This window comes from Panthera leo, chromosome B1 (genome assembly GCF_018350215.1).
Source record: "Panthera leo isolate Ple1 chromosome B1, P.leo_Ple1_pat1.1, whole genome shotgun sequence".
Classification (NCBI taxonomy): domain Eukaryota; kingdom Metazoa; phylum Chordata; class Mammalia; order Carnivora; family Felidae; genus Panthera; species Panthera leo.
The window spans coordinates 119955197-119968316 of NC_056682.1; the positions used below are offsets into that span (position 1 = coordinate 119955197).

The 13120-nt window shown below is 37.2% G+C and overlaps 1 protein-coding gene across 1 annotated transcript in view; it reads right to left on the reverse strand.

The window, feature by feature from the left end:
- The window catches only part of BANK1 (B cell scaffold protein with ankyrin repeats 1), a 307751-nt gene that overhangs the window by 222561 nt on the left and 72070 nt on the right, over positions 1 to 13120 (reverse strand). Inside the window, exon 3 of the mRNA XM_042935819.1 lies at positions 5358 to 5512. Within this exon, the coding sequence (XP_042791753.1) occupies positions 5358 to 5512 (155 nt within the window). The remainder of the gene's footprint in view (positions 1 to 5357; positions 5513 to 13120) is intronic.

The following is a 13120-nucleotide window of genomic DNA, read 5'->3' on the forward strand; positions in this document are numbered from 1 at the left end:
TGGGTACACTTAATCCAATGGAGAAAATACTCAAAGGATCGTAAATTTGGCTTTATCAGTTATAAAGCTGCTGTTTTGGTTTCAATCTTTCTGACTCATCTGTTTATCCCCTGTTTGGCGCTGAACATTCAGGGACAGAGAGAATTATGATAATTATCCCTTCCAAAGCCTAAAGTTTTGTGGCATTGGTCACAAAACCTTGAGACCTAAACAAAGGGGCTAAAACTTGGTCTATAATAGAACACATAAAGGGTGAAGTTTCCGGGTCTCCTAGGGTTGGTGTCTTTAGGCTTATACGATATATCACGCACAGGCAACAAAGGATTTTTACCCTAGTGGATCATCATATCAGCTTACCGTGACTTTTTTACACAGACCAATGGTTCTTTTCATATATTCACGACTACTTTCATAGGCACCAGTTTAATGAGCACAGTTGCATGTGTTTTATTAAGCCAGGACTGTGCAGGCTCCTGTAGCTGACCTCTATCTGACCCATGACAGCACAGCAAGGATTAGGTTATGGCAATGGTTCCAAATTTGGCTGTTAATTCTCACCTTCAGCATCACCTGGGCACCTTTTAAAACTGTCAGTGTCCAGGCCATAAACCAGACCATTTATATCCAAATCTCTGGGGGTAGGATTTAGGCACGTTTTTTTTTTTTAAACCTCCCCCAATAACCACCGTCCGCAGCTTAGTTTGAGAGCCACTTGGTTAAAGGTAAAGACCTCTTTCGGTCACTGTAAAACCTTACCACCAAAAGGGGTGGCACCTTACAACATAAGCCTTTCGGCATTGATACACACAATAGTCTTTTGCAACTTTTCCTGTACTTTTCAGTGAAGTCACAGGATCAGACTTTAAGGTTGATTACCAAGAACTAGTGTGTGATTTGGTATGAGATATTAAGTGGGAAGTGCCATTAGCTTCTGTATATTATTTTAACCCTATCTTGGGCCAAGGAATGAATGCATAGGAGGTCATCTCTGAGATCTTTGTGACTTTCCCATGGGCCCCTCAGAATCACACCTCTCCATATAGTCTAAGGATTTCTCTAGATTTATTGGCTACATAATCAGGTCTGCAACTGTGGGTTTGGAGACTCACATTACAGTGGTAGCTACAGAGGTATGTCAAGGAACAGGTCAAATAAAATGAAGGTCTTTTTGAGGGAATGTGCCACGTTCTAGGATTTGGATAGAAAGACACTTCAATGAAATTAATATAGATCCAAATGTTGATTTAAAGCCACTTAAAAGGCCTTTCAATGTTATACTGTAACTTGAAGAATTATATTTGCTCCTGAGATCAACAAGTGACTGGATTGGTTTTAAAACAATTTCAGTCTTATCATCAGAAAAGGAGCAGTGGGAGAATAACATAAAAATTAAGAAATATCAGTTAATTACACTCAAGGAAGTAAGAGATTCTGGGGGGAGAAAAGCTGAGAATGCAGTAGACAAATTCTACCAAAAGGAAGGGAAAACAGATTGAAGGCCTGTCTATGCAGATAAAACAAGATAAAGAAGATAAGCTCATTCTGAACTGCTTTTTAGGATAGAGCTCGTGAAGGGGAAATAACGAAGCCATTGCTGAACCTATGACTGAGGCTTGCGGAGGTAACTGAAGAGGCAGGAGGCATCAGAGGGCAAGTGACAGTACTTTCCAAGAGGGCCCACTGAGGAAAACATTTAGAGGCTCCCTCTTAAGGCTTCAGGTAAAATCCATAAAAAAGAGGGACAAGAGTCACTGCTTACAGATTGTGCAGCTCTAACGAGTGATTACAGAACAACTGAGTGGATTGCAGAAAAGCCTCTGAAGGGGAGCACTAATTCTTGATGCCATTATTAGGTGATGTGAAGGCAGTTTATTACTGTAAGGGCCATAAATGTATCTCCTGTCCTTGGAGACAGGATTTAACGTTGGCACTATTGACGGTTTGGGACCAGAGAAGTCATTGTGGTGGAGACCACCCCTAGATGCCAGTAGCAATCCCCCCAGGATGACAACCAAAATTGTCTGCAGGCTTTGTCAAATCCCTTGGGGGGGCAGGGGGAGCAAAATCATTCCCAGATGAGAACCACTGCTCTGAGGGAGTTTGTCTGAGGAATTAATGAAATTTGGACTTTGTAGTAATACACAGCATAGGGCGGAGAAGTTAACAAATAATAGGCCAGGTCCAGTTCTAGTTTATATGTTATTCCAATGGAAGAATGCCTCCCAGGTGGATTTCTCATTGGGGACATAAAGTTGGATAAGACTCTTTTATACAATGAATGTGTCTGACAGGCTTAGAACTTGGACATCATATCTCTCACAATCAATTACTCCACAAGATAAAATCAAGAGGAATATGCTTGAAAAACAAATGTGTTGGCTCATAACAAAATAAATAAATAAATAAAAATACTAAAATATAGCACAGAATGCTAATCCTAGAAAAGGCAAAAGAAGAAGCCAAATTAAGTAGATTTGCACCTTTAAGACCTACCAAGGTATTTCTCAAAGAGACAGGGAATAACTTACATAAACAGAACACTGGAGGCCTATCTTCACTACCACATGAAAAACAATGTTGAAGAAAATGTATTTTCTGCTGTTTTTAGAGTGGCACAAGATTTTCAAGGCTTAGGAAATCTAAAATCCATAGACAGGAACAATTCTTGGAATGACGAATAGGCAGAGGGATCAACACTCCCATGCTCCTGGGGTCAAAAGTAGCAGCAGCATTACCTGCTGCCTCAGTTGAACAATGTACTAAAGCTGATTCTCCAGCACAGGTGAGGGAACAGGGAGGGAACCTCTACGAGGCAAGTCCACAGACCGAATTAATTTTACAGCAAGAAACAGCAGCAGGAGGGACCTTACCCCTTACCCCCACCCCCCGCTTAGTCAAAGAGAATGAAGATTATGCCACTACATAGAATTACTCAACTCAGTGCTGGCATACTGGAAACACAAAACTAGAAGGGCACTTTGTAGATTTCAAAGGTGCTGGGTGTGAAAGAGGCATGCTTCCAAAAAGACCTGGTGACTGGCAATTTAGCACTGTAAATTTCTAGCTTTTGTAATGTTTATTTTATTTCTGAGAGGGAGAGAGCGTACAAGTGGGGAGGGGCAGAGAGAGAGCGTGACAGAGGATCCAAAGCAGGTTGTGCGTTGACAGCAGTGGGCCCAATGTGGGGCTCGAACTCACAATCTGGGAAATCATGACCTGAGCCAACCGAAGTCGGATGCTCAATCAAGTGAGCCACGCAGGCACCCCCTAACTTTTGTAAGATGGTGGCAAAGTCTCAAGTATCACTTACTGGGAGGAGGCCATATATTCCGTTGTCTCCACTCACCCACCGACTGGAAGAGGTCTCAGAAATGAGTAAGTTCACAGGTTGTGCTTTCAGACAACCAGCATTGACTGAAAGCTACCCTGGCAAATCTGAAACATGATTTTCACTCATTTGGATACAAATGATCTTTCCTTTGGTACTTGGCCATTGTTACATGGACTCAGATTGTACTAAGATCTAGGTTCCGAGAGCACAAGATTTTGGCTGGGACAACTGTTTTTTGTCTGGGAATTAGTTTATTTTGAATTCTTTAGTGTGTGGGGCTGGTGCTAAAGTAATCTCGTATGACCTTTCAATTCTTAAGATTCCTTACAATGTGGGGTACCTAAGTGAGCTTTGAAATAATTTAACTTCAGAAAGTCTGAAAGAATTGTACCCATGTCAATAAAAGACAGCCCATGATCCTGCTTTTGAAAGTACCCTGAATCTACCCAACCATCTACCTGAGCTATTGCAGCCTGGAGGGCAGTGGGGTTTAATTTTTAGATTTCAATTTCTCTGCAAATTTAATAATGGGGAAGGTTTCATATTATTCAAAATTTACTTGGGGCACCTGGGTGTCGGTTAAGTGTCCGACCTCAACTCAGATCATGATCCCGCGGTTTGGGAGTTGGAGCCCTGCATCAGGCCCTGTGCTGACAGCTCAGAGCCTGAAGCCTGTTTCAGATTCTGTGTCTCCCTCTCTCTGCTCCTCCCCCCCCTCACACTCTGTCTTGCTCTCTCTCAAAAAGAAATAAACATTAAAAAAATTAAAACAAATTTACTGTTGTATGTATTTTTCAAAGCAGCTATTAAGACACACTGCATAATTCTCAGCGAGCAATGTTTAGTTCCAGAGGGTTTTTTTTCTTTTTTGTGTTGATTTTACCTCCTTGAGAATAATTCTCATTTCTGTTTATTACAGTTTTTTATATTTATTTCTGTCTCTTCCACTGTTTCTGACTCACTCGGAGCCACAGGTTCTGATTGTTCAGCCTGTCCTCCCTCAAGTTCCTGAGTCCTTTAAGCGAGTTGTAATTTTTCTTTGCCTGGTTACATACGTTGGTTCCCTCAAACTTGAACGATTCAATTCCTGGAGTCTCTAAGGTAGTGTCAAAGAAGTTGTTGTTTCTCTGGAATGAACAGCATAATCGCTTAAAACAATGATTCTTCTGCTTAAGTAACGGGTCTAGGGGTGAAGGGATTAAACTTTGCCCAACTGCACAGAAAATTCGGCTGCCCCCAAGACTGCTAATACCAGCAATATTGGGGGTTCTCTTCCTAAAGACACTCCTAGCAGACAGACAATCGCAACCCCTGTCATTGAGTGGCATACATCTACTGGCTTCTACCAGAAGGATCCTTTCATGCAACTCCTAAGGCTCAGGAGTCTCTTTGGCTTGTCCCACTGAAGGACAACACAGACACTGAGGGTCACTGTCTGGAGATTATGGAGATACAGATTCAGGCCAAGCTCTACCAGTGTGCTTATTTTAGTAGTCCATTTCAATGAAGACTTAGCAGGAAGACATGTATTCATATAGTCACCTTCTCAGAAGTCCACACTACATTCCTTGCTCCATTATACTTCTGTTCCTGAAAGGACCAACTCTTCCAACTCTTACGATATTCCCACTTAATAACGCAGGCCTTTAATATATGTTTAATAATTGAAAAACTGGTGATATTAGAAAATAAGTGTTTTCAAATTCTATTCAAGAATATGTTTTCACTATTATAGGAATAAAATCCTTGATCTGGTTAAAATGAAATCAAAAATTCTTAAGTAGCTTTATATATATAGCAATTATATATCTTTTGCAATGTGCCAAATAACATTTGATAAAATGAAGCTTTCATATATTCTTTAATATTTAACTATTCAACAAATATTTACCAAATACCTACTAATGGCCAGAGAGTGTTTTGGATTCTGAGGACACAGCCATGAACAAAGTACCCAACTATCTTAGAGCCCACATTCTGTTATGAAAACAAGAGAGCCACTTAAATAACAAAGTTTCTTACTGACCTCACATGGAATTTCAGCAGGAAGCACAATTGCCTGTGGTATGGTATCTCTTGAAGCTTTTGATAATTCTTCAATTTCCTGCCTCTTACTTATTTCCCCAGAATGTTCCACTTTTAGGTCTGTTGGAATATTGACCTCAAGGTAGTCATCAGAACCTGGAGAAAAGTACATGAATGTGAACTACATCACAATTATAATATAGTTAAGGTCATATTATTCCCTCCATTGTTTTAAAGACTAATTGTTAAACAATCAATTTGGTTAATATATGGGACAACAGAACTGAGTTGAAAATAACTGAACCAATGTTAATAATTAAAATAACACTTCACAATTTAACTAGTATTATTATAACCTTAGTGACTAATCTAAACCAACTATATATGTTCACCTACTAGTTTAAGGTTCCCCCTGAAAGAAAAATCCAACCACCATGTAATATTTTTTCTTAACATTAAATTAACACACCTGAAAAAGATGGAACTATCTCTCTTCAATGACTGTAAGTAAGGAAATTTATTTTATTTTAAGTGAGAACAATTATTTATACTTCAAAAAGATTTCTAATTTTTTTTAATATATGAAATTTATTGTCAAATTGGTTTCCATACAACACCCAGTGCTCATCCCAAAAGGTGCCCTCCTCAATACCCATCACCCGCCCTCCCCTCCCTCCCACCCCCCCCATCAACCCTCAGTTTGTTCTCAGTTTTTAAGAGTCTCTTATGCTTTGGCTCTCTCCCACTCTAACCTCTTTTTTTTTTCTTCCCCTCCCCCATGGGTTTCTGTTAAGCTTCTCAGGATCCACATAAGAGTGAAAAAGATTTCTAATTTTAAAAACAAAAAAGCAAAATTGGGAAATGTCACTTTATAAACTAGTATTTCTGCACAACACTGGTTTAAGAGTGAAATATCAGTATTCATCCAAATGTTGATATGTTCTGTGAAAAGTGTGTTCTATACCGAAAAACTGGCTTTCTTTATGGCAGCATCACTAGAACAGTGAAATATGTTAATGTGAGTTTCAATCTTAAGGGGAAAGGATATTTGTTTTTTTTGTTTTAACATTTAGTAATTTAGCATTTGGTCTTAGTCATTAAAACATGTTTTTCTATTGAAGAAAAAAACGTTGTGTTAAGAGTGAAGGATAATTTTTTTATTACTCAATATTTCAAAGCCCAAACGCCTCTCATTAGAGTACAGACCAATGTGGCTGAAACTGAGTCTCTAACAACTAGATCACATCTGTAAGCTCTTAAGTCAACCCCAAAAGTATTCCTAAGTCCACAAAGAAGATAATTGGGGAAAAAAAGAAACTAGCCCCTGATAGCTAGAAACCGCCCCAAGACTGTGTAAAAACCTTGGTGTTGGCTGGGAGCTGACCCAGTGTCCTAGTGAAATCAACAATTTCACAGAACATCAACATCAGACATGGCCACTCTGCCTCCATGGTGGGTCAAGTCGGGGGTGAGAGCACTTTGTAGTCAAGTCTGAATCCAAGCGAAAACATGAGCACTGCCTAAATCACAAAGAATGACCAAACATCCCAAATCCTAGTTTCTGTCACTAGCTATCACTTCTTTACCAATTTCAGCCTTCGTCTCTTTTTCTCTTGCCCTCTAGTTAGGGTAACTTACTCCTCTCAGTTTTCCTGGGAATTTTCCTGGTTTGGGCACTGACATGTTGTGTCCTAAGAACCCCTTCAGTTTCAAGCATACTGGGACAATTGGTCACCTTATTTTGGATAAAGATCACTAATATACCAAATCATAACATTACAATTGCTTTTTGACAGCAAGCAAACTACAGCAAAACCCTGCTTTCTTGAAATCTCCCTCAAATCACTTAACAACAAGCCTAAATCCTACAGTAAGTCTTTTCTAATAGTCATATTGAGATGGCCCATGGTTCTCCATGGTGTGCCTTCTCTTCATTGCAACTAACAAAAAGTCCGAATAGTTCAAGTGCAAGTGTGTTCCTAGTGGTTTGTGGCTAAAGGACACTGACAGGATAAAAAGGAAGAAGAGTCAAAGGCAGTATAGATGGAAGTAGCTAGAATTTGGTTATTTTACCCAAAAAAAAGTGAAGTTGCCAGTTTCACATAGGTAATTCTGTCAGTGAAACAGAATAACAAAAAGACATGCCCTCTAGAGAGGAACATCCGCATGCCACATCTAAGAAAGAGAGTGGTTTTTCTGGTGTTGTTCTGCCTTATGAAAACTGCAGAATAAAACCAAAAAAAAAATCTGGGATTTCCAGATTTTTCTTAGTACTAAGGCTATAAAAATAGCCTTTATTTCTTTAACAATTTCATAAACGGTTTCATTTTCTTTCTGTCTCTGTCTTTGTCTCTCTCTGTCTCTCTCTCTTTCTCACACACGCACGTACACACACACACACACACACACACACACACACACACTCACACACTCACATCCCAGAACAGTGAAAGGTTGTTTTGAACTGGCTCGATCATTTTGTGAATTGATGAAAGAGCAAGGAAACCATTTTATTTAACACACTTTAGAAGAAGGGGGTGTAAATTATTCTAGCACAGCAGCATCTAGATGTTTTCTGCTAATTCCTCTGTGGTATTAGGTTAAGAAGAGCTATTTTATTTACCCTGAGGACATAATCATGACTATACAAAAAGATTTATCTCCATGAACTTTCACAGAATCACTGTTTATACTGCAGAAAATTGGAAGCAGTTTAAGCAATAAGGGACTAGATAAAAATCTGCACTGTGAAAAAGATACTGTCACCAATAAAAATTCTCTCAGAGAGTATTTACTGATAAGAAACAGGTCTGTAATATAACTGAAAAAGTTTCAAGTTATGAAATTATCAATTTAGTAGGTTCTTATTTTAGCAAAATAAGAAGTATAGGACTTCTGGTTTCAGGTTCCACATGTAAGGAGCTTTGGAAATCAACACTCCTCCTAACAAAAAGCTGAACTGACTGAAAAATCTCCAGTCTTCTTTGATGCTTAAGAAAGGGGTGGACTTAGAACAAACTGCTGTCCCCCAAATTGGAGACAGTCAGGGAAGTACAGGGAGTCTCAACTTACAAAGTAGACTTAGGACTGCAAACCACCCAGGAACCAGTGCTGGGGTAGGAAAACCACAACTGTAATTGATGCTCAGTGTGGACAAGTCTGAGAGTTAAAAACTGCAAAGGAATCCAGCTGAAGGAGGGCCTCCACATTATTTTGAGATTTACCTCCAGGAGCTTGACTAGATTCCCACAGAAAATATTAGAGAAAATTCCCCTCCTGCTGCTGGCAGGGGGAGGGGAAAAGAAATCATTTTGAAATACTCCATAGCACTCTGTTCTTCTAAGAAAGGTTTGTCCTCAGGGCAGACTGGTTAATGACAGCCTAATCTACTGGGGTATTCTCAGAGTCTAAGTGACCTGGGGATGAGAAATACCCAACAGCAGCCCTCTGTAGCCATGTTGTCCCAGATAAAAGGGGCAGAAACGAAGGCAGTCTCATGAAGTTCATGGCTCAGAGCTATAGGTTCACTAAATGACTAAAACCTAACTAAGCATAGGACTCTAGAAAGCTTCCCCTCCCCCACATCTCAGAACCACATTACCAAAAGCCTATTTATAGCAGTTCCTTTTACCTAGTACATCGTATCTATTGAGAAAAATGACAAGGCATATCAAAAGGCCAAAAACCAAATTTGATTAGACAGAGTAAGCATCAAAACCAGACACGGCAAGGATGTGGGAATTATCGGACTGGGAATTTAAAACAGCTCTGATTTAATATGCTAAGGGCTCTAATGTATGAAGTAGACAGTATGCAAAACAGACGGGTAATGTAAACAGAGTAATGGAACTCCTACAAAAGAATCAAAAAGAAATGCTAGAGATTGAAAATACTGTAGCAGAAATGAAGAATGCCTTTGATGGGTTTATTAGTAGACTGGACATGATTGAGGAAAGAATCTCTGAGCTAGAGAATACATCAAAGCAAACAAACAAAAAAACCTTAAAAACAAAAACAAAAACAAAAAACTGAAAAGAATATCCAAGGACTGTGAGACAATGACAAAGGTGTAACATACATGTAATGGGAATACTAGAAGTAGAAGAAAAAAAAGGAACAGAAGAAATATTTCAAAGAATAATGACTGAGAATTTCTCCAAACTAATGTTAGATATCCAATAAAAATACACCTAAGGATACTGCCTTCAAACTGCAGAAAATAGGGCACCTGGGTGGCTCAGTGGGTTAAGCGTTTGAAGTTGGCTCAGGTCATGATCTCACAGTTCTGATGTCGGGCTCTGTGCTGACAGCTCAGAGCCTGGAGAATATATTCAAATTCTGGGTCTCCCTCTCTCTCTGCCCCTACCGTGCTCTCTCTCTCTCTCTCTCTCTCTCTCTCTCACGTGTGTGTAAAAATAAACATTAAAAAAATTTTAAACTGCAGAAAATCAAAGATAAAGAAAAAATCCTAAATGACCTAGAGGAAAAAAAACTTACATGTAGAAAAACAAAAGCAAGAATATTTGACTTCTCCTTAGAAACTACGTAAGCAAGAAGAGAGTAGAGTGAAATCTTTAAAGTGTAAAAGAAATAAACCACAAAAACAAAATTCTGCACCCTATGAAATTATCCTTTAAAAGTGAAAAAGAAATAAAAACTCTCTGGGATAGCCAAACATTAGGATAATCCCTTGCTAGTAACTGCTGCCACCTTCAAGAAAAGATAAAAGAAGATTTTTAGAAAGAAGGAAATAAAATAGGTCAGAATCTCTGATCTGCATAAAGAAAAGAATCAAAGAAGAAATAACTGAAGGTAAAATAAAAACATTTATTTTTCTTAATGGTGATTGATCTAACAAATAACAATTTGTCCAAAATAATAATAACAACGGTGTATTTGAGTATGTATGCTTGTGTGTGTGTGTATGTGTGTGTGTGTGTGTGTGTTGTGTGTAACTTAAGGTATATTATATATATTACAGATAAATGAAATGAATGACAGCAGTGATAAAAAGGATGGAAGGGAGGAATTAGGATTATTTTCTTATTATAAGGTTATTATACTATCTGTGAAGTGGTATAGTGTAATTTGAAAGTGGACTTCAATTAGTTGTAAATGTATGTTGCAAACTCTAGGAAAACCACTTAAAAAAGTGACAAAAAAGAATAACTGATATACTAAAAAGAGAGAGGAAATGGAATCAAATAAAATGTTTAATTAAAATCACAAAAAATAGATGAAGAGTGGAAGACAAAAATAGGAACAAAGAACAAGGGCCAAAAAAAAAAAAAAAATACCAGTAACGAATATGGCATCAATCCAACTATATCAGTAATCACTTTGAATGTCAATGATCTACAAGCACCAATAAAAAGACAGAGATTGCAGAGCAGATCAGAAAATGAGACATAACTATATTTTGTATACTAGAAATCCACTTTAAATATAAAGATATATAATGCTTAATAGTAAATGGATAGAGAAAAATATACCATGCTAATACTAATCAAAGGAAAAGAGGAGTAGCTATATTAATTTCAGACAGAGCAGACATAAAAGTAAGGAAAGTTATCAGGGATAAAAAAGACATTATGTAATGATAAAGGGGTCAATTCTCCAAGAATACTTAACAATTCTTAACGTGACCATGCTTAACAACAGAGCATCAAGCTGTGTGAGGCAAAAACTAATAGAACTGCAAATGAATCCACTCTCATGGTTAGAAAATTCAATACATCTGCCTCAGAAACAGATCCAGCGGGCAGAAAATCAGTAAGGGTATAACTGAACTCAATAATACCACCAACAAACTGCATATAATTAATACCTATAGATTAATTCATTCAACAACAAAGGAATACATATTTTTCTCACACTCACATGGAACATGAACCAAGATAGACCACATTTTGGGCCACAAAACACATTTTAACAACAACAACAACAAAAAAGCATACAATGTCTGCTCTCAGTCTACAAAAGATTAAACTATAAATAAATAACTGAAAGATAACTGGAAAATCCCCAAATATATGGAGATTAAACATACTTCTAAATAACATAGAGGTCAAAGAATAAATTTGAAAAAAGAAATTGCAAAAATATTTTTAATCAGAATGAAAATGAAAGTACAACTTATCAAAATGTGTGAAATGCAGCGGAAACAGTACTTAGAGGGAAATTGACAGTATTGAGTGCATGTATTAGAAGAGAAGAAAGTTCTAAGACCAAATCCAAGTTTCTGTCTTTAGAAACTAAAAAAATGAAGATGAAATTGAATACTAAGTAAGCAGATAAAAAGAACCAATTCGAGCAGAATTAGAGTAGAAATCAATGAAACTGAAAACAGGAAATCGATAAGAAAAAATTAAGAAACTAAAAGTTGGTTCTTTGCAAAACCCGGTAAAATTGATAAGCTGCTAGCCACACTTACTAAAGAGAGAAAAAGAGACAGAGAGAGAGAAGACACAAATTACTAACATGAGAAATAAAATAAGGGGAGGGGACAGCACTGTAAATACCATGGACATTATAAGGATAATAAAAGAATACTAAAATAACTCTATGTCCACAAATTTGGTAACATAGATGAAATGGACTAATTCCTGGAAAGACATAATCTTGCTAATCTCACACAAAAAGACATAGATAATAGGAATAGGTCTATAGCTTCTTTGTATTAAAGAAATTGAATCAATAATTAATAAATAACCTTCCAAAGCAGAAACCACCAGGCCCTGATAGGTTAACTAGTGAATTCTACAAAACATTTAAGGAAAAAAATATACCAATTCTCTACAACTGCTTTCAGAGGTTAAAAGCAGAGGTACTATGTCCTAACTCATACTACGAGGCCAGATTTACCCTAATACCAAAATATTACAAAAAAGAAAGAATATTGAAAGACATCATAGAAAAGATATTACAAGAAACCATAGACCAATCTCCCATGAACATAGACACAAACATCCTCAACAAAATATTAGCAAGTTGAATCCAATGAAGAATGAAGAGAATTATACACCATGACCAAGTGAAATTTATCCCAGTTATTCAAAGTTGTTAAACATGCAAAAATCAATTAACAACCATCACATCAATAGACTAAACAGTAAAAACAATCACATGATCAAATCAATAGATGCAGAAAAAGTATTTGACAAAATCTAATGCCAAGCATTAATAAAAACTCTCAGTAAACCAGGAATAGAGGGAAACTTTTCCAATTTGATAAGGATTATCTACAGGAACCCTACAGCTAATATCATGTTTAATGTGAGAAACTCCAAGCTTTCCTATTAAGATTATTTAGAAGGCAAGAATGTCCCTCTCACTATTACTCTTCATCATTTTACTGGAAGTTCTTGCTAATGCAATTAAGGCAAGAAAAGGAAGCAAAACACAGATTTAGAAGGAAGACATAAACTGTCTTTGTTGGGAGAAATACGATTGTCTACCTTGTAAATCCAAAAGCACCGACAAATTCCTGAAACTACTAAGCAATTATACAAGGTTGCAAGATATATAGCTCATATGCAAAAAAGTAATTGCTTTTCTATATACTAACAAGTGAAATTTGAAAAAAAAAATCAATACCATTTGCAGTAGCACCCCTCAAAATTAAATACTTAGTATAAATTTACATACAAGTGCTATATGATGAAAACTACAAAACTCTGATGAACAAAATCAAATAAGAACTAAAAAATGGAGAGATAGTCTATGTTCATGGATAGGAAGACTCAGTAGTGTCAAGATGTCAGT